The sequence below is a fragment of the Neoarius graeffei genome, chromosome 3, assembly GCF_027579695.1.
Source record: "Neoarius graeffei isolate fNeoGra1 chromosome 3, fNeoGra1.pri, whole genome shotgun sequence".
Classification (NCBI taxonomy): domain Eukaryota; kingdom Metazoa; phylum Chordata; class Actinopteri; order Siluriformes; family Ariidae; genus Neoarius; species Neoarius graeffei.
In genome coordinates this window covers 73,944,933-73,971,374 of record NC_083571.1, presented here as the reverse complement: position 1 = coordinate 73,971,374, position 26,442 = coordinate 73,944,933, and the positions used below count along the sequence as shown (strand labels likewise).

The 26,442-nt window shown below is 42.0% G+C and overlaps 2 protein-coding genes across 2 annotated transcripts in view; both read right to left on the bottom strand.

Annotated features, from left to right (window-relative positions):
- myoz2b (myozenin 2b) overlaps positions 1-11,398 on the bottom strand; it is a 13,471-nt gene extending 2,073 nt beyond the window's left edge. Inside the window, exons 1-5 of the mRNA XM_060916013.1 lie at positions 11,243-11,398; positions 8,777-8,887; positions 6,233-6,399; positions 5,614-5,707; positions 5,160-5,343 (exon numbers count right to left, since the gene is read on the bottom strand). Coding sequence (XP_060771996.1) covers positions 5,160-5,343; positions 5,614-5,707; positions 6,233-6,399; positions 8,777-8,861 — 530 coding nt within the window. The 5' untranslated portion in view covers positions 8,862-8,887; positions 11,243-11,398. The remainder of the gene's footprint in view (positions 1-5,159; positions 5,344-5,613; positions 5,708-6,232; positions 6,400-8,776; positions 8,888-11,242) is intronic.
- A 492-nt stretch (positions 11,399-11,890) lies between these two features.
- synpo2b (synaptopodin 2b) lies at positions 11,891-20,227 on the bottom strand. The gene is made up of 3 exons (XM_060917288.1): positions 20,121-20,227; positions 16,810-18,720; positions 11,891-13,905 (listed from the first exon to the last, which is right to left on the bottom strand). The coding sequence occupies exons 2-3, from the start codon at positions 18,424-18,426 to the stop codon at positions 13,510-13,512; spliced, it is 2,013 nt and encodes a 670-aa protein (XP_060773271.1). The 5' UTR covers positions 18,427-18,720; positions 20,121-20,227; the 3' UTR covers positions 11,891-13,509.
- Positions 20,228-26,442: the final 6,215 nt, after the last annotated feature.

Below are 26,442 nucleotides of genomic sequence, written 5' to 3'. Positions count from 1 at the left end.
TTAACCCTTTAACTCCTTAACTATAGCTATTTCACCTTTTAACTATGGTGGGGTTTACATTAGACCGTATCAGCGGATCATCAGATTAACGTTTTTAAAAACGATTCGCGTGCACACAGCAACGCCAATACACGGATACGCTAATCACATGACTAATTCGGCACGTAAGTTGAAATGTGTCAGTGCGGCTCATCGCTTCCTCCTCAGCGGCTGTGCTCCAAATCATTCCGCCCTGAACAGCGAGTGCCCTCTGGAGGGTGCACACTCCAGCCCTGCGCAGCTCACAGTGCGTGCGAGTGAAGCGCACGAGCAGTGATTCGGGACTGAGCCGCTGTGCGCAAGTCACTTACCACTTGCAAGTGGAAGGATGGCAAGCCTAAAGACCATCATAACTACACAATGGGCAGTATTTGCATCAGTATTTGCAGTATTTTCATACTTTTATTTTCACTTTTAATGAAAGGTGATACAAGGCGGAAATCCGCACCGTTTTTCAGCAGTCGCGTCACATGACCAACGCCAGCGAATCAGGAAGGTGGATGTCACAGTAACGTTGTCCAATGACGACGCCAGCTAGAGCTCAGCACAGCGTATCCGCGTATTCTCAATGTTTACATAGCACCGGACCAGACACGATCTGGATTGAATAAGTGGACCCTGGCGGATTCCCGTTTCCTGGTGTTTCCAGGCATTTTAATGTAAACGGACAGTGCATCCGCGAAGAAAACGAGACAGCTACGGTCTAATGTAAACTTGGCCTATTTAACTCTTTAACTATTTCACCTTTTAACCCTTTAACCTTTTTAACTCCTTTAACCTTTCAACCCCCCTCCTAGAACTGCCACCTTATTGTGGTGGAGGGGTTTGTGTGCTTGAATGATCCTAGGAGCTATGTTGTTGGGGGCATTATGCCCCTGTCAGGGTTTCCCAAGGCAGACAGGTCCTAGGTGACAGGCCAGACCAAGAGCAGTTCACCAAAACCCTTATGGAGAAACCATCGAGGACCATGACGTCGCCCGGTATGGCGCATCCGGGGCCCCACCCTGGAGCCAGGCCTGGGGTTGGGGCTCGTATGCAAGCGCTTGGTGGCCGGGCCTTTGCCCATGGGGCCCAGCCGGGCTTAGTCCGAAGAGGTGACGTGGGCCCAACCTCCTGTGGGTTCACCACCCACAGAGGTAGCAGTAGGGGACTGGTGCAGTGTGGATTGGGTGGCAGTCAAAGGCAGGGGCCTCGACGACCTGATCCCCAGACACAGCAGCTAGCTGTTGGGACATGGAATGTCACTTCGCTGGGGGGGAAAGAGCCTGAGCTTGTGCGGGAGGTTGAGAGGTACCGGCTAGAGATAGTCGGACTCACCTCCAAGCACAGCTTGGGCTCTGGATCCCAGCTACTCGAAAGGGGCTGGACTCTCCACTTCTCTGGAGTCGCCCATGGTGAGTGGCGGCGGGCTGGTGTGGGCTTGCTTATAGCTCCCCAGCTCAGCCGCCATGTGTTGGAGTTTACCCCAGTGAACGAGAGGGTCGCCTCTCTGCGCCTTCGGATTGGGGAGAGGGCTCTTGCTGTTGTTTGTGCCTACGGGCCAAATAGCAGTATAGAGTATCCAGCCTTCTTGGAGTCCCTGGGAGAGGTACTGAGGGGTGCTCAGACTGGGGACTCCATTGTGCTACTGGGGGACTTCAATGCTCACGTGGGTGACGACAGTGACACCTGGAGGGGCGTGGTTGGGAGGAACGGCCTCCCTGATCTGAACCCGAGTGGTGTTTTGTTATTGGACTTCTGTGCTAGTCACGGTTTGTTCATAACAAACACCATGTTCGAGCATAGGGGTGTCCATAAGTGCACGTGGCACCAGGACACCTTAGGTCGGAGGTCGATGATATACTTTGTTGTCGTTTCATTTGATCTCCGGCCCTATGTCTTGGACACTCGGGTGAAGAGAGGGGCTGAGCTGTCAACTGATCACCACCTGGTGGTGAGTTGGATCCGCTGGCGGAGGAGGAAGCTGGACAGACCTGGCAGGCCCAAATGTATGGTGAGGGTCTGCTGGGAACGTCTGGCCGAGCACTCTGTTGGGGAGGTCTTTAACTCCCACCTCCGGGAGAGCTTTTCCCAGCTTCCAAGGGAGGCGGGGGACATTGAGTCTGAGTGGACCATGTTCTCTACCTCCATTGTGGACGCAGCTGTTCGGAGCTGTGACCGCAAGGTCTCCGGTGCCTGTCGTGGCGGCAATCCCCGAACCTGGTGGTGGACACCAGAAGTAAGGGATGCCGTCAAGCTGAAGAAGGAGTCCTATCGGGCCACGTTGACCTCCAGGACTCCTGAGGCAGCTGACGGGTATCGGCAGGTCAGGCGTGCTGCAGCTCGGGCAGTTGCGGAGGCAAAAACTCAGAACTGGGAGGAGTTCGGGGAGGCCATGGAGAAGGACTACCGGTCAGCCTTGAAGAAATTCTGGCAAACCGTCCGGTGCCTCAGGAGGGGGAAGCAGTACTCTGCCAACACTGTTTACAGTGCGGGTGGGGAGCTGTTGATCTCGACTGGGGACATTGTTGGGCGGTGGAAGGAATACTTTGAGGATCTCCTCAATCCCACCATCATGTCTTCCATTGAGGAGACTGAGGCTGATGACTCAGAGGTGGACTCGTCCATTACCCAAGCTGAAGTCACTGAGGTGGTTTGCAAGCTCCTCGGTGGCAAGGCACCGGGGGTGGATGAGATCCGCCCTGAGTATCTCAAGTCTCTGGATGTCGTGGGGCTGTCTTGGTTGACATGCCTCTGCAACATCGCGTGGCAGTCGGGGACAGTGCCTCTGGAGTGGCAGACTGGGGTGGTGGTCCCTCTTTTTAAGAAAGGGGACCGGAGAGTGTGCTCCAATTACAGGGGAATCACACTTCTCAGCCTCCCGGGGAAGGTTTACTCCAGGGTACTGGAGAGGAGAATTCGACCAATAGTCGAACCTCGGATCCAGGAAGAACAATGCGGTTTTCGTCCTGGTCACGGAACACTGGACCAGCTCTATACCCTTCATAGGGTGCTCGAGGGTTCATGGGAGTTTGCCCAACCAGTCCACATGTGTTTTGTGGATCTGGAGAAGGCATTCGACCGTGTCCCACATGGTATTCTGTGGGGGGTGCTTCGGGAGTATGGGGTTCGGGGCTCTTTGCTAAGGGCTGTCCGGTCCCTGTACGAACGGCGCAGGAGTCTGGTTCGCATTGCCAGCAGTAAGTCAGACCTGTTCCCAGTGCATGTTGGACTCCTGCAGGGCTGCCCTTTGTCACCGGTTCTGTTCATAATTTTTATGGACAGAATTTCTAGGCCCAGCCAGGGGCCGGAAGGAATCCTGTTTGGGAACCACAGGATTTCATCTCTGCTTTTTGCGGATGATGTTGTCCTGTTGGCTTCTTCAAACCAGGACCTTCAGCATGCACTGGGGCGGTTTGCAGTCGAGTGTGAAGCGGCTAGGATGAGAATCAGCACCTCCAAGTCCGAGGCCATGGTTCTCGACCGGAAAAGGGTGGCTTGCCCTCTCCAGGTTGGTAGAGAAGTCCTGCCTCAAGTGGAGGAGTTTAAGTATCTCAGGATCTTGTTCATGAATGAGGGAAGGATGGAGCATGAGATCGACAGGCGGATCGGTGCAGCCTCCACAGTGATGCAGTCGCTTTACCGGTCCGTCGTGGTGAAGAAGGAGCTGAGCCAAAAGGCAAAGCTCTCAATTTACCGGTCGATCTACGTTCCAACTCTCACCTATGGTCATGAGCTTTGGGTAATGACCGAAAGAACAAGATCGTGGATACAAGCGGCCAAAATGAGTTTCCTTCGCAGGGTGGCTGGGCGCTCCCTTAGAAGCACAGTCACTCGGGAGGAGCTCAGAGTAGATCCACTGCTCCTCCACATCGAGAGGAATCAGCTGAGGTGGCTCGGGCATCTTTTTCGGATGCCTCCTGGATGCCTCCCTGGGGAGGTGTTCCAGGCATGTCCCCCCAGGAGGAGGCCCCGGGGAAGACCCAGGACACGCTGGAGGGACTATGTCTCTCGGCTGGCCTGGGAACGCCTCAGTGTTCTTCCCGAGGAGCTGGCCGAGGTGTCTGGGGAAAGGGAAGTTTGGGCTTCCATGTTTAGACTGCTGCCTCCGTGACCCGGTCCCAGATAAAGCGGAAGAAGACGAGACAAGACCTTTCAACCCTTTAACTCTTTAACCCTTTAACCTTTTAACCCTTTAACTCTTTATCTCTTTAACCCTTTAGCCCTTCAACTTTTTAACACTTTAACCCTTTAACTTTTTAGTTATTTAACTCTTTAATCCTTTAACTCTTTGACCCTTTAACCCTTTAACTTTTTAATCCTTTAACTCAACACCCTTTAGCCCTTTAACTCTTTAAACCCTTAAAGTGTTACCTCTTTAACTCTTTAACCCTTTTGCTCTTTAACTCTTTAAACCTTTAACTTTTTAACTATTTAATCCTTTAACCCTGTTACACGTTAACTTTTTAACCCTTTAACCTTTTAACCCTTTAGCCTTTTAACCCTTTAACTCTTTAAACCTTTAATTCTTTACGTCTTTAACCCTTTAACTCTTTAGCCCTTTAAGTCTTTATCGCTAACCCTTTAACTCTTTAACCCTTTAACTTTTTAACTCTTTAACCCTTTAACCTCTTAACTCTTTAACCCTTTATCCCTTTAACTCTTTATCCCCTTAACCCTTTAACTCTAATTCTTTAGCCCTTTAAGATTTTATCACTAACTCTTTAACATTTTAACCCTTTAGCCCTTTAACTATTTATCCCTTTAACCCTTTGTCTTTAACTCTTTAATTCTTTAGCCCTTTAAGTCTTTATCGCTAACTCTTTAACTCTTTAACTTTTTAACTCTTTAACCCTTTAACTCTTTAACCCTTTATCCCTTTAACTCTTTATCCCTTTAACCATTTAAGTCTTTAACTCTTTAACCCTTTAACTCTTTAGCCCTTTAAGTCTTTATCACTAACTCTTTAACCCTTTAACTCTTTTACTCTGAAACCTCGTGACTCAGACCTTCAGGACATCTGGACTCTGGTTCTGTCTCCACTGAGATTTTGTTCCTCAGTTGATTCTTATTGTTTGTTAAATGGCACTTTGTGAGATTATACTTCTGTCTTGTAAAAACAGAAAAGCAAGTTTCAGAACCTGTTAAAACTCTTGTAGTCAGGCATCTCGGGTCTGGGTTCAGGATCAGGCATCTGGAGCTTCAGGGTGTCGGCCAGCACCGGGTCGTTGATGATGGCCTGCTCCCAGGGGGAGTGGTAGGATTTGGGCAGAGCCGTAGCATTGAACCTCTCCGGTGGAATATCCTTCAGTGGACCTCCGTAACCTGGAACAGAGAACCAACCTCCTCCAATAAAACCTCAGTTCAGCGTCCACTCTGTGAGACACATCCTGAGGACTGAAATATTAGTTTTATTAATAGAACTAAAGCTCAGACTCAGATCGGGTTTCAGTTAGAAACTACAGCCAAATAAAAATAACAACATTATTCCACATTTATTTATTTGTTTGTTTGTTATTTTTTGTAAGTGTGCAGTATATAATGTGGTATCTGATTGATGATTAACTGTGGCTGAAGTGGAGGGTGTTGGCATACCCGGTGCAATCTCCTCGGGGTTAGTTGGGTTTCTGCTGTCCGCAGTGTTTGGAGTTTTGTTTTCTGCAACTTCAGCATTGGTCTGATCTTCACTCTAGAAACAGAAGCAGTGAGGAATATAAAAGGAGAAAAACTCTTTAAATGGAGACACATGAAGAGAAGAACAATTTGTTTTGTTGTGTTCATGATGTGATGAATAAACACTCGCAGGTGATGGTGTGTTGAAATTGTAATTGACGTCCAAATGATTTTATGCACTACATGAACCCCAACACTGTAGAGATCCTCACACACATACACATTTTCCAAATCTCTCACACATTCTCTGGCTCTGATAAGTGAAGTGGACGGTGGGCCCTTGTGATATCTCAGAGGAACGTTTGGAAGGGCGTGATGTCCACGTGTCCTGCACTATCTCACATGTGTGACTGCCCTTCAGCTGGGCTAGCCTCATCCACTACTTCAGTTAGCATCTCAAAACACAATGCTAACACCAGCACTGATAAAAATGCTGTCATGCTAACAGCAGAAAGTCATCTCAAAACTGAACAAAACATGAAACTCGTGTGTGTGTGTGTGTGTGTGTGTGTGTGTGTGTGTGTGTGTTACAATGACTCACACTTAAGATGGTGTTGGCTTCGTTCTGAATACTCTCAAAGGTGTACTTCTCGGATCTGCGCTGGCGCATTTTGAAGAGGCGTGATCCTCGATTGGACAGGAGAGACAGCTCCTCCAGCATGATGTCTTTAGGAACAGAGAGCTTTTTTCCCAGATCCATCATCTCACCTAAACGTACAGGAAGAATATTACTGAGGAGTACATCAACACACCGCCACTCCTGTGGATAAGCTACACAAAATGTACTGCTAACTAATAATGCTAGTTTGCTATAATTCAAAAGCAGATGCTGCAGCAAGAGACGACATTAATACTGAAGATGATGTTAAAAAACTTCACAAATTCAGACTGAGTGTTTAGTCGTGGTAGAGTTTAATACAGAACAGTGAAGGTGTTGAGTCAGGAATAAAACAATTCAGTGGAGTGACAGTGGAGCATCCATAACAACACATCCATGTGTTTTATTCCTTTTATACCGCAGCAATTTACCGACAATTACAATTATTACAATTTTTATTCATTAAAGAATGACGTGCCATACTTTTTATCCATTTATAGCTACATTTAATGTTGTGGAACGTCAGTGAAATGAGTGAGTTTCTGTTGTCACTGACGTTATAGCAGCTATAAACAGTCGTTCCCTCACCAGTCTTTCTTTATTCTTTCTCCGAGTTAATAAGAGAAAAAAATCACAGCATGTTCCTGAGAAACTGTAAAGAAGTGTAAACTCCTCTGTCCTGAAAACATCAGGAAACTTACAGTTCCAGCTTCACCTCTGACTGTTACACGGCACTGACACTGGAGACTCCTTCCAGATATGTTATACACACACATTTCTCCTGACAGAAAGCTTCACCATATCAACCATTCCACATGGTTTTAATCTTTTTATTATCAGTGGAGTGTCTGCTGGACATGCCCCTGTGAATGAGTTTTTACTGTAGAAACAATGACGTAGTAGAACGAGAGCATTAATATAAACCTGCACTATTGTCAGAGCTGCTGTTATAGAGAATTAATCAACACCTTCTGATCAATCAGAGTGTAGAATATAACAGCGCTGTGGTTAAAGTGTCACTTTCTCTCTTTCCTGAACCCCCCTTTGTTTGAGTTCTTGTTAGTTGCGTGTCTCTGAATAAATCTGTGAATAAAGAGGATTTCCTGGAGAGTAGAATCTTTTAGCAGGAACAGAACCTGAACTATGCGTGAGGAAACATTTGTTTTCTCAGAGTAACATCATGTGACGTCAGACTCAAACCCCACAGGAGATTGTCCTGTTCTTCAGACAGTGACATGGAGATGTGTGGGTGTTGTGGGGATCGCTGTGATCATTGTGATCGTTATGACTGCAGTAATGGAGCAGTGTGGAGTCCAGCAGGACATCAGGATGGATTTAAATGGTGGACTGCTTGGCTGTGGAGATGGAAAGCATCGCAGCTGTCCATGATCTTCATACTGAACTCATTCCAGCTGTCCATCGCCCACTGAGGCTCCATCCCCCCTCCCCTTCCCCCTGACACGACTGCTTGGCTCTAAAATAAACTTTTACAACACCAGCCACAAAGGGATTTGCTGCTAGCACAGTGGTCTCATGTATTTTTGGCGAGTGGAGAAGAATGTGCCCATGAACCACGCTCCAAACCCTGCTAACAACTAACAATGCTAACAACAATGCTAACAACTAAAATTGCTAACAACTAACAATGCTAACAATAATGCTAACAACTAACAATGCCAACTAGGAGGAGCACAGTGTGCTGTTTCAGAACCTGATCTCAGGACTGTGGTCTCAAATCAGAAATTTACTTATAATATTCAAGTGCAGTTTGGAAAATACTGAGAAGTGAAGAAATTTCAGACCAGAGTCCATACAGTGGTTAAAGTTATGGTTAATGTTGTGGTTAGTGTTAGTGTTGTGGTTATGGTTAGTGTTGTGGTTAGTGTTAATATTGTGATTAGTGATAGTGTTGTGGTTAGTGTTGTGGTTAGTGTTATGGTTACTGTTGTGATTGTGGTTAGTGTCGTGCTGAGTGTTGTGGCTAGTGTTGTAATTATGGTTAGTGTTAGTGGTGTGATTATCATTAGTGTTGTGCTGAGTGTTGTCGTTAGTGTTATGGTTAGTGTTGTGATTATCGTTAGTGTTGTGGTTAGTGTTGTGCTGAGTGTTGTCGTTAGTGTTATGGTTAGTGTTGTGATTATTGTTAGTGTTATGGTTAGTGTTGTGCTGAATGTTGTGGTTAGTGTTAATGTTTTGGTTAGTGTTAGTGTTGTGGTTAGTGTTGTGGTTAATGTTAGTGTTTTGGTTAGTGTTGTGGTTAGTGTTAGTGGTGTGGTTAATGTTGTGCTGAGTGTTGCGGTTAGTGTTGTGGTAAGTGTTAGCATTGGTGTTAGTGCTAGTGTTATGGTCATGGTTAGCGTTGTGGTTAGTGTTATTGTTGTGATTAGTGTTATGGTTGTGGTTAGTGTTGTGTTTAGTGTTAGTGTTGTGCTTAGTGTTGTGGTTAGTGTTATGGTTATTTTGGAATGTTGGGTGTGGAATCTGTACCATTGGCAGTGCCGTGGATTTCACTGCAAATGGCCGCTGCTTGCTTCTTTCTCTCCTGAGCTGAAAGTGTACTGAATCGTGACATGATGAGGGTCAGTAAGTCGAGATGATCTGCAGTGGATGGAAAAGACATATGAGGTGTAGAAGAACACAAAACTACACATTGATGATGGACATAATGCATGACACCAAACCTTCATAACATTTTTAGCACCTTTAACACGTTTATAATACATTTATAACACCTCACTGGTCCCACAGTTTATAACACCTTTATAACATCTCTCTGACCCCACAGTCTAAAAGCACCCTGCAGTGACATCATGGTTCATGGAGATGAACTGAGATGAATAAATACTAAGAACAGATTGATAGAGAACTGCTTCCTTCGTGGGTCTCTGAGGAGGAAGTGAAGAAACCCTTCAGTCTTCAGTTTCAGGATTTTCATCAGTCAGGAAAGTGTTAAAGTCACGGACTTCCAAAAACAGCAGACTGATGATATTCTCACAGGGATTATTTATATTGGAACTTTTCAATATTTTACATTCATTTATGCAAACAGGGCTTTGTGTGATGAAGTATGTGTAAATTAGCAAAGGCAATAAAATGAAAATGCTCATGTTTTAAATAGTTTGAATGAAAATGTATACATATATATAAATACATTTTACCTTTTTTGCTATGAGATCAGAAAACACAAATCCACTGATTGTCAGCATCAAATCAGTGAAATTAATTTTCCTTTTTTTATATCGATATCATATAAATTCAATTTATCTGTAAATCTGAAACTCAACTGACAAAAAGTGTTTCAGTGTCTCACATTAAACCTGTACAACGTGTGTGTGTGTGTGTGTGTGCATGAATATTAATTTAAAGTTTAGTTCCTGTTAGCTGCATCATGTTTCTTATTTAATCAGTACACTTTGTGTTTTTGTATTTTATTATAATTTAGTAAAATGCACCATATTTTAAAGAATAATTCCTGAGGATTTTGGAGCCTGAGGTTCGGTGAGTGTAATAGGAAGTCGTACTGATCGCTCTGATTACTGTAAACAGATAAAAATAACTGAAACATGGTGTGAAACCTAGGAAACTCTGACTGAAGGTTTGAGCCGATGTTGCGTCTCACATCATCATTCACTCATCAGAATATTTAAATGACATCATGAATAATAAAAGTTGTGATGAAGGTGAGGATTAAAGTGCATATCAGGGGTAAATTCAGGAGCAAGATCAATGTGATTCTCCTATTTTATATTAAACTTTGGTCAAATATCTGTCACATTTTGCATTTTGTGCAATTTTTTTACCTTGCGCAATACCAGAAAAATTCAGTTGAAATCAAGCCATTTGAGGCGAATTGGTCCGCCTCTGAAAAAACTTGGCATTTGGATTTCCCGGCAAACACTGATTTTCGTGACGTCATCTGCGGGATGCCTCCTTCTGAAACCTATGTCAGCGCTGGTTTGTTTATGAGAAAATGACCTGGTGGTTTTCTGAAATTTCTTCAACGTTATCATGTAATTATTAAAATGGTTAACAGATGTATCATAGGAGGGTGTAGCAACACCAATCTTGATGGGATTAGTACTCATCATTTTCCAAAAGACCGGACAATGAGAGAGAAATGGGAGCACTTGGTCTACACAGGCTGTGCACTGAAACCGTGTCGCTTCCGCAGGTAACGTCACAAATCTGGCTCCAGACTCCCTTGGGATTTTTCCAGGTGCATTTTGTTATTTTATTTTTTTCTGCTGTAGACAGATGGCCTTGTGCAAAAGTGTGAAAAGGGACATACTTTCATAAAAAAAAAATAAATTGGTCCAGAATATGCACTTTAAAGCAGCACCTTTCTGCTGTTCCTCACTGCAGTGACTCTGAACATCCTTCCTGATTCTTCACTCATGGTTCCTCATCCTCATGTCACTGACTAGCACGTCTTTAACAGGTTAAAGGTCTTAGACGACTCAAACGCCGCACTGCGTTACATGTTCAGTGTTGAAGTGTTCAGAACCACTGGTTGCTGATGGACATCATGTGCAGAACTCAGAAACGTTCACAGATCACACTGACACTGCATCAAACCAACTTCATTCAGAATTTTATGGAATATAAACATAGCAAAAGTTCTAATGAAACACTACAACCACACATCACACCATGACCTTTAACGTTCTGAGCTTTTCACCTCACTCGGCTCGTCCCTTTTTCACTCACACACAACAACACACCATAAAACACACTATAAAACACACACACAGTAAAGATTCACCAGAAAAATCTTGAAAGGTCTGACAGCTGAGTTTATAAGCAGAATTTATAAATATAAGCAGAAGGTCACGAGGTCATCACAGCTGAAACATTTATAACACACACACACACACACACACACACACACACACACACACACACACACACACACAGATAGATTTGTAAGATTTATGATAAAAGTTTGTTTCTTACCTGTGTGTGTATTTGTGTGTGTTTGTGTGCGTGTGTGTGTGCGTGTGCGCAGTTCCACCTGGACGTTATAAGGTCACCTCAGAGTCCGACTCACACACAAACTCCTCTCGCCTCCTCTACACTCAGGGCTGGGGGAGTGTGTGTGTGTGTGTGTGTGTGTGTGTGTGTGTGTGTGTGTGTGTGTGTATGTATGTATGTGTTGGAATGGCAGCTTACATCAATAGACTAATTTTAGCATGGGCTCAACATCCCGACAATGCCATGAGACAGAAGTGTGTGTGTGTGTGTGTGTGTGTGTGTGTGTGTGTGTGTGTGTGTGTGTGTGTGTGTGTGTGTGAAAAGGCTCTCTTTATTCTTTCTTTCTCTTCCATATTTATTTCAGAATGGTATCTGCTTTACAGCTTTAACATAAAATATAATGAGAATAATACTTAAAATATATTTTGTGACTTTTATCCACCAATGCAATATGACCTTATTTTACATTATTATCATACTATAAAAATATTTAATGCACATTTATTCTACTAGCACAATTATTATTATTATTATTATTATTATTATTATTATTATTATTATGTGAAAAACTTTTTGATATTTTATCTTTAATGAGAAAGCTGAAATGGTAGTCTTTGTTTATTCCTTTATTTGTTTATTTGTATTTAACTGTAACATAATTACTTGTGGCAGATCCTCGATGCACACTGAGTAACGCCTTCACATTCCATCACTTTCACAACAAAACTTTTATAAATGAACAAACGTCAGTAAATATAGCAAATGTGAGCAGAACTTCAGCTCTCGTGACTTCAGCATTTCTTTCTTTTTTTTAAATAAAGATTAAACTTCTTTCTAAGGCAATGAGAAATTAATAAATACAATAAAAACAAAACCAGCAGAAAATCAAATGTGACTCAGTTCCACACCATCAAACATGTAGTCCAGAAAATTCTGACTTTCTGTAAAGATATTTCATATTCATTACTTTCAACATTCTTTCTTCAAGTTACACCCTTATTAATTAAAATGTAATTATATTTATTTTAACTGAACATGCTTTAATCAGCTGACACGTGTGTGAAATTTCTTCTTCAACTTTCTATGGTGTGGTTTTGAGGGCAGGGTTTAGAGGGCAGAACCTAGAGGGTGGAGGTTAGAGGGCAGAACCTAGAGGGTGGAGGTTAGAGGGCAGAACCTAGAGGGTGGAGGTTAGAGGGCAGAACCTAGAGGGTGGAGGTTAGAGGGCAGAACCTAGAGGGCAGGGTTTAGAGGGCAGAACCTAGAGGGTGGAGGTTAGAGGGCAGAACCTAGATTGCAGGGTTTAGAGGGCAAAACCTAGAGGGCAGAGTTTGGAGGGCAGAACCTGGAGGGTGGAGGTTAGGGGGCAGAACCTAGAGGGTGGTTTCAAGGGCAGAACCTAGAGGGTGGGGTTTAGAAGGCAGAACCTAGAGGACGGAGTTTAGAGGGCAGAACCTAAAAGGTGGGGTTTAGAGCATGGAACCTAGAGGGTGGAGTTTAGAGAGCAGAACCTAGAGGGTGAAATTTAGAGGGCAGAACCTGGTGGGGTTTAGAGGGTAGAACCTAGAGGGTGGAGTTTAGAGGGCAGAATCTAGAAAGTGGGGTTTATAGGGCAGAACCTAGAGGGCAGGGGTTTAGATGGCAGAACCTAGAGGGTGGGGTTTAGAGGGCAGAATCTAGAGGGTGGGCTTTAGAGGGCAGAACCTAGAGGGTGGGGTTTAGTGGGCAGAACCTAGAGGGTGGGGTTTAGAGGGCAGAACCTAGAAGGCAGGGTTTAGTGATGTAACATATCTTCCTCAGATGTGGTTTAATGCAGAGATACAATTAAATGATTTTGCGTGAAATAGCGAGTAACTGCAGTTATTGTTAGCAACATTAGCCTCATAGCTCCAGAAGCAAATTTCACACTCAGCATTTCTTACAAACTGTAAGATTAAGTTCTCACTCAGACATTATTCAGTATATTGATGACTTGGTAGATTTGAGTGTTTTGTGCTCAGTTGACCCTTTAAAGTGAATAAAACTTATAAACATCCTTTGATTCTTTTGTCTTCATTTCTACTTTGTGTTAAAATTCAGACCCACCACCAGCTCCAGCATCTGTGATCCAACTCTACATCTCTCACCACATCCATCAGTCCTGCATGCAGCATCTCTAACATCCTGTTTCTGTATATTTGCAGTTAGATTTCTGTCTCTGTGCTCTGTGAAAGTGAACAGCGTGAGGTGGATCACAGCAGCAAATTCCTCTACATCCTCCAACTGACGCGGTGCGTTTGGGAATACTCGGAGTGAGGGGAGAAATTCCTGGGAAGAGAGCAGGTCATGGTTTGTCTGCTGCCAAATGGGAGAGGCTGTGCTGGCCTGAACGGTGGGCCATAAACCACTGGCTTCTCCTCAGACAGTGACCTTCTGTGCACACTGGAGTGGAAGCCACTGCTCATCGGATTCTGGAGATTTTCTGAGCTGAAGACTTCACTGGCCAGGCAGAGGGGGCTTGGAGGAGCTTCAGGATATTCAGCCCAGGACATTCGCCTGTCCATGAGTCCATGGCTGGGATGGAAGCCTGGACTGGACACCAGAGGCATGGCGGACATGGAGGATTGTCTCCGGGGCAGAGACATGGAACGGCTCCGGCTGTAGACCTATATGAGGAAGACAAAATGGACAGAACAGAGCAGGAACATGGACTTCAGAGATGATTTGTACTGTATGTCCACGATTTCTGCTTTTAGTGTTTCATGGTGGTTGTCTTTGCTGCCACCTAGTGTCTATCTTTAATATCGCTGGAGAAAATTACATTCTTTATGGATGTAAAGCTGTTGCTTCTTTTATTACCCTGAACAGAGTGAGAGACATTAAACTACAGCTAAATAGAACAAGAGAATATAGAATATGGCCATGTGACATAATACAGTATCTTTTGTATGCTTTGTTGCAGGAACACTGTGGAACACTGGAGAACCTGGTTCCACACTGAAAGCTGCTCTCATACGATCTACAGCTGCTGTATTCATGAGATCACTTTAAATTATAAATCAATCTGACATAAAATTCTGAACTTCTAAAATAATCCGGTGATGTGATAATAACTGAAAGAGTCCTTGTTATTTCTTTCAACGAGGAGACTTTTCAGCACTTACCTCTTTAATAAAGGCACTTGGTACGTTGGCAGGTGTGGGCCTTATCGAGTTCCTGAGCAGAAGCAGTGTTTAATAAGGAGAGTGTGTTGTAAAGATAGACGTGTGTGCTGCTAAATTTAGGAAGGAGTGAACGCTGTTGCAGTGTAAAGAGAACAACATGCAGACAGATATTAGAATAAAGCTCAGTTTATATGTAACAAAAGAGTCCAAAGCTTGAGAACACAAAAATACAAAAACAAACCGCCTATAAAACCATCTACTAAAGCTTCCTCAAGCAGGATGCAGGATTTCTTTATTATCACTGAGATGATTAATAATAATAATAATAATAATAATAATAATAATAATAGGGCGGCACGGTGGTGTAGTGGTTAGCGCTGTCGCCTCACAGCAAGAAGGTCCTGGGTTCGAGCCCCGGGGCCGGCAAGGGCCTTTCTGTGTGGAGTTTGCATGTTCTCCCCGTGTCCGCGTGGGTTTCCTCCGGGTGCTCCGGTTTCCCCCACAGTCCAAAGACATGCAGGTTAGGTTAACTGGTGACTCTAAATTGACCGTAGGTGTGAATGTGAGTGTGAATGGTTGTCTGTGTCTATGTGTCAGCCCTGTGATGACCTGGCAACTTGTCCAGGGTGTACCCCGCCTTTCGCCCGTAGTCAGCTGGGATAGGCTCCAGCTTGCCTGCGACCCTGTAGAAGGATAAAGCGGCTAGAAATAATGAGATGAGATAATAATAATAATAATAATAATGGAAGGAGCACATGAGTTGTATGAAAGTAAATTATTGACAAATAGTTCACTTTCAAGATAATTTGATTTTTCTTGACACAAACTATAAAACGGTGAATCAATTTTTGTTATAATCTCAGAGTCAGAGCTCACGATCCTGCTGGATTTAGTTCAGTTGCTGGAGACATAATTACTTTTATAGTATAATAGTAACAGTATAATAGTAATATAAAGCATTTCTTAATTAAATTGGGATGAAAAAATGTGATGAGAGAATAATGTACAGAAAAGTGACAGAGCTGAAAGAAAGAAGACAGACAGAGCTGGCAGAAAATTTTAATAAGGTAAGGAAAAAGTCCAAGAAGGAGAAGAAGTGCAATATTTTAGAGAAATATAAGAAGAACAAGCCAAATGGAACAAGATGTAAACCAGGATCATATTATCACTTTTACATAAGATTAGAAACAACAGTGTCCTTCATTGGCGTGTGTATGTAAAAAAAAAAAAAAAAATCACTTTCTGCTCAGCAGGGACACTCGTAATGAGTTCATAATGAAGAGAAAATGAACACAGACCTTAAAAAGCTACAAAAACAGAAAACAGAACAGTTTACTTGGCTGAATAAGCGACACGCCAGAAGTTTGCACACTCACTTTGGTTAGCAGTGATTAATTTTTCCCCTTTAGTTTGTTGTCACAAAACCAAACTCCAAATCCAATAAAATCCAATCAAATATTTACATTTTGCCACCGGTCCTTTTTTTTTCACCAGGCGAAATGGCTGCCAGGTATCACCTTTACATCTGTTCCTGATTTTGCGAGACACACTTGGTTCAATACAGTAATAACACAATCTAATGTAAATCACTATGATATAATTCTCCTCACCTGGCAATAATATAACCAGATATAAATGCTCTCCTGAGATTACCAGAAAAAAAAAAATCCTTCTGTCTTACTCAGTATGAAATAAATACAAGTCTGAATATTGTATGTCATCTAAAATTTCCTCCTTTAAACAAATTTTAAAAAATTCTCAGTGTACACATATTGCACCAGCACTTATCTTTCAAATCAAATAAAAATTACCAATTAAACTACCTACATACCGAGCAATTCTATGGCAAATTATTTAGACAAACACAACAGCTGAAAATTCCACAGTTAAAATCACAAAGTAATTATATTATATAACTAACTAACTAACTAACTAACTAACTAACTAACTAACTAACTAACTAACTAACTAACTAACTAACTAACTAACTAACTAACTTTTTCATTTTTTAATTTATAAATAATCTTGATTACTTTCCATTTACATTTTCAATAACTACTGTAAATGTAGGTGCTTTTTCAGTATAAAACCCTGTTTTTAGTGCAACATTACAACTGGTTTCCACTGCTTTCCACCAGCAACTGCCTTTTTTGCAGAAAATTTTGGCTTTGGAGCCAATGGCAAACTACATCTAGAAATAATTTCACTATTCAGAGGGAAAGAGGAAGCAGACAGAAAAGCATTGCTCCCAGTTCTAATGGGAGGTGTTGATTGGCTTTTGAAGGCTTTGCTTATTGGGTCATGATGCTTCATGCATGGTGCTGGTACTTTCCCAATTGCAGCCTGTATAGCAGAACAAGCCTCAGCTGGAGTGGACTGATGAGTGAAGGGATAAGGAACACTCACCGGTCCACTGGGCTTAGCCAGAGCACCTTGTTGAAAAGACTGGCCACTTCCTGCAGATGGGGCCGGGGATGAGGCATGGAGATAGTTAGGGCTATAGACCTGGTTCCTCATGGACTCTGCAGGAGGAATGGAGGATGTTTTGGGGCTCAAAGCCTTCGCTTCAGCTTTGGAGCTGTAAGTGAAGAGGGATGAGTCCAGCTGGTACGGCTGATGCTTCATCACATCCATAACACTGAGATGTTTTGGTGCTGTCTTTGGTTTCTCCATGTTTCCTTTGGGCTTCATATTTGAGCTAGTTGCAGGAAGAGATTGCTTCTGTGCTGCCAAAGGATAGAAAGGGGACACTATGGGGTTATAGGAGACAGGAGGAGGGGCTCGGACAATGGAAGAATATTTCCAGGTGCTTGGCATGGACAGGGTGGGTGAGGGAGACCTGGCAATGTTGGCCTGGACAGTCTCAGCATCTACTATAAACTTCTCCATACGGGATTGTCGCCTAGCAAAAAGTTCTGCACCTTTCCCCTTAAGGATTGGACCATCAGAGGGCCCTATTTCTGAGATTGAAGAAAATGGTGGTGCTTTGGATCGACGGACATAAGAGCTTCCTCGTTGGGGTGGGCAGGAAGCCACAGAACTGGTATCAATTTGGGGTTTAGTCCAGGGTAACTTTGACTGCAAAGGAGATGCAATAGTGAGTGCTTGTTGTGGTTCTGATGGCCAGGTAGGTTTATATGAAGCTGATGGTTTGGTTGGTAAATACTCAGACACATGATGTTGTGGTATGGGCTGAGTTGGTGAAGGAGCCCAGGGTTTGGTAGCTGGCTGAGGTTGAGGTTGAGCCCAATTCTGTTGTGCAGGAAGGGGACTTGATGGTGTAAGGGGACTGCGAGTGGTATTATCTTCTGCAGACCATGGTGGACAATGTGGGTTGATTGTAGGCTTGGGAAGGACTGGTGGAGGGTGTTTTTGTTTGATGGATGGAGTTTGCATGAAATTGCAAGCCTCTGCACCAAGACTGAAGTAGTCTTCCTCTGCAGGTTCTTTAGAGTTGATTTTATTTGCTCCTCTTCTTTTCATTTCAGGCAGAATTACAGTCTTGATAGCTGGTATCGCAATCCGTTCATCGCGAGAGGCAATTATATCTCCTGTGGGTGACCACACCTGTGGGCTTGTATTTACTGGTACAGGAACTTTGAAAATATTTTCAGATTTTTTCATTGTTGGGCTTGGTGCACTAAGAGGAGAAAATGATGTTGGGGATTGATTTGCACCACTCAGAAAAGGTTTAGCCGTTCTATTGGACACAAGGGGTTTGGATGTTGAAGAATCTTGACAGGAATCCAGACCATTTATACCAGTGTTTGGCTGCTGAAAGATCTGCTGTTGACTTTGATGATAATGATATTGATGCTTGATTTGTCCATTTTGCTGGACAGGAGGAATGTCCTCCTGAGGTGGACGTCTTGAAGATGCATCAGTCTCAGGTTCCACAAATGCTTCCACGGGTATGCCTTTACTCCTCAGCTCCTCGTGTTCTGCAGCAATTTCATCAATCCTTTGACGGCGTCTTGCAAACATCAGGACTCCTTTGCCTTTTGTCTGTGGAAGGTGCTCCATGGTTTTCCCAGCTGGAATGTGCTGATATTTCTTCTTGTTCTTGTTTATAGTTGTAATTAAAGTAAAATGATAATATTCTTATTAGTCAAATTTACTTGTCACTTGTTATGCTGCCTTCAAAGTGTTACCTGCTTTCAAAACTCTCATCAATGGGTCTTCTTTGCCTTTTATGACCATTTGTTGGCACTTCTTGAAAGTCACTTTCTTATGGCTTGTTGCAGTACTTGAGAACAGAGTAATGTGTTTACATTCAGATTTAACCTTCTTCAGATGTATTTCTGCTCAGTCATAAGCCTAAAATGGGTAAAGGGAAGAAATGACAATTTAAATATTTTCTTTACAGACTTTCTGAACTTTACACTTCAAATAAATAATAATACAAGAATAAGTAAGTAAATAAATAAATAAATAAATAAATATGCAGCTGATATTCTTATTTGCTCTTGGCTTGATCATCTGTCAAGTGGGATATGCAATAATCACCAGGAGAAAATGCAGACAGGACATTATAAGGTCTTAATAAATGGAGCTAGATACTTGTAGAATTTGTACTGGACAAATTCATGGAGACGTGCCTTGGCCTGCAGTGGTCAATTTTTAGATCTACATAAATCAGTAAGGGTGAGGCTAGTGTTATCCAGATCATCTCATTTAAAAGCATGAGCATGTGGACAGTAGCCCAGCTCCTTTATTCACTATTGGCTCATGATGTTACTATTGGCCTTCTAGCCAATCTGATATTCCCTCCAAAAACACTCTTTTTAAGGCAGTCTGGCACATTTTCCCATCCTGGAACTTTATTTTAGGAGTTCAAACATAAAACAGACCATAAAATCTTCAAGCAAAAGTGAAGCTGCTCTTTGAACAGCAACACTAACTTTGGCTGGCCTGATCCTGCTATAGATGGTTTGGAGAGATGGCGTGTTCACTTTGCAGTGGCCGAGCAACTCCTTGCCAAGAAAGATCAGATGACAAACTGCACATGCTGGTGTCTGTCAAAGCTCTGCAGACGAGTGCACTGACTCCGAGTGCTACATGTTGCTCCCAAATGCTGTACTGGGAATCTGGGAATACCTTTTCTGAAATTGCAAGCCTCTGTAACAGCATTTGGGAATGCTGTTTTTGTAGCAAGATTTAAAAGGTATGAATCAGCTCACTCATGGAAGAGATCATCTTCTGACTAGTGGATCTGAATCAGATTTCATCATTCATGGGCTATTCTTAAACACAAAGCAGAATGATCTGCACTGATGATTATGTAAGCATCCAGGGGAGTGTCCTGTACTCACAAGGAATTTATGTATATATTTTGCACTACACCCTAATTGAGACATGTGCCACAAAGCAGATAAAAGGTCATAAATGCTCAAAATTTGCTGATGATGGGTTAGAGAAAATTCCTTCATTCATGGTTGTTATGGCTCAGAAACATGCAAACGTCTTTCCTCAGGATGTGTAGAGCTTTTTAAGATATGTGAGCTCAAGCTAGAACTATTATCATGTCAAGTCATTGTGTAAAACATAAAACATGTATTAAGAGAAACATATTTCTTTTAAAATTATGTTCCCAAATCTAATTTTTGTTCATAGTGAATAAACAGCAGAGTGAGAGATTAAATATCACACACATACACACAACAAGGAGGAAGTGCTATGGAGAGGTAAGGAAGTCAAGAGAGACCAGATGGACTTACGTGTTCGTGTTTGTCTTGTCTGTGGTCTGATGGCTCTATGAAGTTTAGCGAGTGAAGCTGAGCCCCTGCCCTGCCTTCTCAGCACCCTGGGTTTGAATTCCACCCAAGATACATGACACGGGTAGTGCTGCCTTTCTCCCTCCTCCTCCTTTTCTTCCATCTTCTCCTCCTCCTTCACCTCCTTCCAAACATTCCTAATCTGATTGTTTCCTGGGTCAGAGTAAGGTTTGGGATAGAATTATCCAGAAGTATAGAAGTCATGGTCTCCATGATTATCTGAGGTAGGGAATGGACTTCTCTGAGGTGGCTTTGATGACCGGGGCTATTGATGCTGTAGAAAGGCAATCAGGATAGGGTTCTGGCCTGTAAGGTCGTCCTGGGAGATCAGCTTCCTAGGGTAATTAGGGTTCTGTTGTTCTCGAAGATGGAGTGCTTCTTCTCACCCTGTAACTCCATTTCACTTTTTGTTCTGCATCCTAAGTCTCATCCTAGTAAATAGTAAGTAAGTAAGTAAGTAAGTAAGTAAGTAAGTAAGTAAATTTAATTTATAAAACACATTTAAAATAGTTTTCACTGACCAAAGTGCTGTACATAGGGTAGCTAAGAAATCAGAGGTGAAATGCACAAACATAAACACAACACAAAAGAAAAAATGCATTAATAGCTGCAACAAAATTACACATGTAGGAGAAGTACTGGGAGAAGTACTGACCTGCATGTTCACTGGAACCAGACAAGGTCTCTGCATCATCTGGCCTGGAATCTTCTGGATCATCTGCAGCAGGGTCCATTTAATGAGAAGTACACAGAGTTAATTAGATACAAAGAACATTTAGGGGTTTATGAACAATCAAACATGGTGGAAAGATTTGAAAGTTTTAGGCAAAACCCATGGGGTGTCTAAACGTCCTACAATTTGAAAGCACATGTCCAGGGTTGGAGCCCTTTCCTGCTTGGAAAACCCTCTGATGTTTCCTGAAGGCTCTATATTTATCCTAAGAGTGTAACACAAACTGGATTTCCCTGAGTGTATCATTACATTATAGATTTATGGTTCAGATTATGAGTAAAGGTTTCAGTGAGAGATAAAGTAGCATTTATTAGACATGATGAAGACAAACAAAATGCTAAAGTTTCATAAAGTCTTTAAATTACATTCTGAACTCTGATTAGTGTGGTACAGTATGTTTAAGACCATTCACTAATAATATAATAAAAGCTGATTTTTTTTCCTGCCTGGTCAGCTACATTTAAAATAAAGTTTAAATTAAAGAATGTACACTGAGTGCAAAGAGTTGAAACATGATGAGAAAGAAAACATTTCAAACATCTCTGACCTTTTGTGGGACATTAAACAGCGAAGCAGAGGTGTGTTCACAGCATAGTGCTTCTGACAAGCCCTAATATAGACAACTGAGACAAACTGGACTATAGAGTCCACAAGAACCCTGGGAGAGAACCCTGGGAGAAAAGGTGTTTTTTTTTTTTACCTGTAAACCTGATTGTTATATACAGTGTTAGAATAAGTACTTTGTAAAGCAAAGCAATTTGGTGAAGTGTCTTACAACCAAACTGGTGAGAATTTAATGAGCCTAATAACAATAAAGCTGCTAATAAAACAGTTTTACATTGACACCACATTTCCAGTATGTAATAAATTGTAGTATGTACCGTAAGTCAGTTTTGTACATATGATGAGCTCTGGGAACATCTTTAATAACCTTCCCCGCAACATTAATGTAATGAGCCAAGACTCTAAACAAGTGCCGTAAATTTAGCAGAGGTGTGTGAGGATTTGGAGTTGAACCGTTCCTGTGTCTGACCAGAGAGTTTTGTATGGAGAAGTGTAGAGCAGCTTGACTCTCTCTCTCTCTCTCTCTCTCTCTCTCTCTAAATGGAATGGTATTTGGTGTTTGGACCTAAAGACTAAATCAGCATTCATGTCCTGGAAGCCAAACAAAACAGTTGGGTAAGCTATTTTTCCACCATACGGGGTCACAGATTTTTGTCTTCTGATGGACCACATTGCCATTTAAGTCACCCAGTGGGCAGAGACAGACAGAAAAAAAAAACAGAGCGAGGGTAAATGTGGAGTAAACAGAAACAAATGAGGAAACTATTCTAATGAAGTGTGAGGATGGTGTAGAGACATCCCTCTAAGGAGCTGCTACTGGAGGAGTTGCTTTACTTCAGGAAAATGAATGAGATTTCTTCCATGTATTCCAGATTATAGGCAGAAATGTGAGACAGTGTGGGAAAACCTATCACTGAACTGTATTTTCTGCCTTGAACATACTCTGACATTTCTACTTTTACAACATAATTCAATTCACAGAACTATGTAGAAATGTATTTATTAATTTTCTGAACATAGAATTTCTACAAACATCACATCGGGTCACTAAGGAGTTTAATCAAAACAAACAGACAGTACCAGTCACAAGTTTGGACACCCCTTCTAATTCAGTGTTATTTTCTTATTTTTATGAATTAAAGGTCACTTCATATCTTAAAAGTCATGATGGATGTTGTTTCTCTTTACTCAGTTGTTCGGTTCTTAACGTGGATTACTACAGTTGTGGAATTGAGCTATCTACTGTATTTTTATTACAACCCCGATTCCAAAAAAGTTGGGACAAAGTACAAATTGTAAATAAAAATGGAATGCAATGATGTGGAAGTTTCAAAATTCCATATTTTATTCAGAATAGAACATAGATGACATATCAAATGTTTAAACTGAGAAAATGTATCATTTAAAGAGAACAGTCTGTAAACGTCTGGGGACTGAGGAGACAAATTGCTCAAGTTTAGGGATAGGAATGTTAACCCATTCTTGTCTAATGTAGGATTCTAGTTGCTCAACTGTCTTAGGTCTTTTTTGTCATATCTTCCGTTTTATGATGCGCCAAATGTTTTCTATGGGTGAAAGATCTGGACTGCAGACTGGCCAGTTCAGTACCCGGACCCTTCTTCTACGCAGCCATGATGCTGTAATTGATGCAGTATGTGGTTTGGCATTGTCATGTTGGAAAATGCAAGGTCTTCCCTGAAAGAGACGTCGTCTGGATGGGAGCATATGTTGCTCTAGAACCTGGGTATACCTTTCAGCATTGATGGTGTCTTTCCAGATGTGTAAGCTGCCCATACCACATGCACTAATGCAACCCCATACCATCAGAGATGCAGGCTTCTGAACTGAGCGCTGATAACAACTTGGGTCGTCCTTCTCCTCTTTAGTCTGAATGACATGGCATCCCTGATTTCCATAAAGAACTTCAAATTTTGATTCGTCTGACCACAGAACTGTTTTCCACTTTGCCACAGTCCATTTTAAATGAGCCTTGGCCCAGAGAAGATGTCTGCACTTCTGGATCATGTTTAGATACGGCTTCTTCTTTGAACTATAGACTTTTAGCTGGCAATGGTGGATGGCACGGTGAATTGTGTTCACAGATAATGTTCTCTGGAAATATTCTTGAGCCCATTTTGTGATTTCCAATACAGAAGCATGCCTGTATGTGATGCAGTGCCGTCTAAGGGCCCGAAGATCACGGGCACCCAGTATGGTTTTCCAGCCTTGACCCTTACGCACAGAGATTCTTCCAAATTCTCTGAATCTTTTGATATTATGCATTGTAGATGATGATATGTTCAAACTCTGCAATTTTACACTGTCAAACTCCTTTCTGATATTGCTCCACTATTTGTCGGCGCAGAATTAGGGGGATTGGTGATCCTCTTCCCATCTTTACTTCTGAGAGCCGCTGCCACTCCAAGATGCTCTTTTTATACCCAGTCATGTTAATGACCTATTGCCAATTGACTTAATGAGTTGCAATTTGGTCCTCCAGCTGTTCCTTTTTTGTACCTTTAACTTTTCCAGCCTCTTATTGCCCCTGTCCCAACTTTTTTGAGATGTGTTGCTGTCATGAAATTTCAAATGAGCCCATATTTGGCATGAAATTTCAAAATGTCTCACTTTCGACATTTGATATGTTGTCTATGTTCTATTGTGAATACAGTATCAGTTTTTGAGATTTGTAAATTATTGCATTCTGTTTTTATTTACAATTTGTACTTTGTCCCAACTTTTTTGGAATCAGGGTTGTATTTACTATTTACTGTTTGATCTCAAATGCATTAAGAAGGCAAAAAACTTGTCCACTTATTACCTTTTGATGAGGTACACCTGTTAATTGAAAAGCAGTCCAGGTGACTACCTCATGAAGCTGGTTAAGATAATGCCAATAGTCTCATCTCATCTCATTATCTCTAGCCGCTTTATCCTGTTCTACAGGGTCGCAGGCAAGCTGGAGCCTATCCCAGCTGACTACGGGCAAAAGGCGGGGTACACCCTGGACAAGTCGCCAGGTCATCACAGGGCTGACACATAGACACAGACAACCATTCACACTCACACCTATGGTCAATTTAGAGTCACCAGTTAACCTAACCTGCATGTCTTTGAACTGTGGGGGAAACCGGAGCACCCGGAGGAAACCCACGCGGACACTGGGAGAACATGCAAACTCCGCACAGAAAGGCCCTCACCGGCCCCGGGGCTCGAACCCGGACCTTCTTGCTGTGAGGCGACAGCGCTAACCACTACACCACCGTGCCTCCCATAATAATAATAATAATAATAATAATACATTTTATTTGTAGAGCGCTTTTTATGATACTCAAAGATGCTTAACAAGCATAAAATAATCAATAAAATAAACATAACCATAAGAAATATCATAAGAAAACATAAGCGCAATAAAATAAGAATAAGAGTCAGAGGCACTTGTCTAAGGAGAGAAAAGTCATAAAATCAGTGCATTTAAAAGGTATAAGACAGTGTGCAAAATAGTGTGTAAAGTGTCATCAAGGGAAACACTGGATATGCTGAAGAATCTCAAATATCAAACATTTTGTTTTTAGCACTTTTTTGTTTCCCCACATAATTCCATATATTTTTCAAATGTTATTTCATAGTTTTGTTTTCCGTATTGTTCTACAATGTAGAGAATAGCCACAATACAGAAAAACCTGTGAATTAGTAGAGTAGGGGTGTACAAACTTTTGACTGGTGGTGTATTACTACATGAACAGTCCCAATTTTAACATTTAATCACTGGTTTAATTTAACAAATTCACTTCCACACTCATTCAACAGCACATACTAGAACAACACTTGATCCAGCGCAGCCTGTTATTGTACATGTGGATCGGCTCTAAATCTGTTCCTGACAGATCACGGTTTTTAAAATTCACCATGAAGACGCCACAAAACACTCAGCTTCAGTTTCACAGACAAAAAGATTAATTTAATTCTAATGGAAGACCACAGGCCTGGTGTAAAACCAGCACAGAGTGTGTGGGTGTCATATCCAAACTATGTTCATGTGTGTATTTGTGAATTAATGACTGAATTAGAGTACAGACTGTCAGCCCACTCCATGCCCACTCCACACATGCACATGTTTTGGAATCTGAAAAGAGGACCTGTGCTTATTTCAATTTTGAGTTTTTAAAGTTTTATTAAATTAAACCTTATAGATTCCTAAACACAGACATGAGAAGAATATGTGAAACTCCATATGGACTAGAACATGAGCTTCAGATCAAAGTGTGAGGCCTGGAAACATGAGGTTTCATCTCTACCTGCTGCACCAGCATGAATCCCAGCTTGGGAATTTACTGTGCAGTTTTGTTTTGTTTTTTACATCGTGCTTCTCTTATTGCGCTTCATTCATAAAAAGGTCTGTGATTACTGTATCAGATGATAAATCTGTAGAAATAAAGTGTGCTACTGTATTTCATCATCAGCAGCTGTAAACTGTACAGTCAGACCATGTCACTTCCTTCACACAGCTGGAAAGACATTTGGAGTTTTGTATTACACATGACACACATGACCTCATCCACTTCATTCCAATCATTCATTCAAACACTTTCACTCACACTGGCTGGATATCACCAGAACACACACACAGGCGGGGCTCAGACACTTCAGTGACCCAGTAATCAAAAACATAATGACAGTCAAGAAGAAAAACAGTGAGAGATTATTACATACCGTAAGAGCAGGAAAATCCAGATCATATGGAAGATCTAGAAACCACAGATGAAGAATTGTTCTGTATCTCAGTGACTTGATGAAATATTTCACCTCCACAGGAATTTTAACACTTTTATACAGGATGTGTAATAAACAGCATCTGGAAGAATATGAGGATTTGTTGCTATTGTTGTTGTTGTGAAATTGTGCTGCTTTCTGAGACAATGGACAAAAATTTCAGAGCCAAAAATAAATCAGTTGAGATACGTGGTA

Bases quoted from the DNA above. Each gene is read 5' to 3' on its own strand.
- synpo2b (XM_060917288.1), bottom strand. From the start codon at position 18,426: ATGGAGCACCTTCCACAGACAAAAGGCAAAGGAGTCCTGATGTTTGCA. The intron at 13,906-16,809 runs GTGAGTGTTCCT...TTCCTCATATAG, and splicing joins TGGCTAAGCCCAGTGGACCG to GTCTACAGCCGGAGCCGTTC.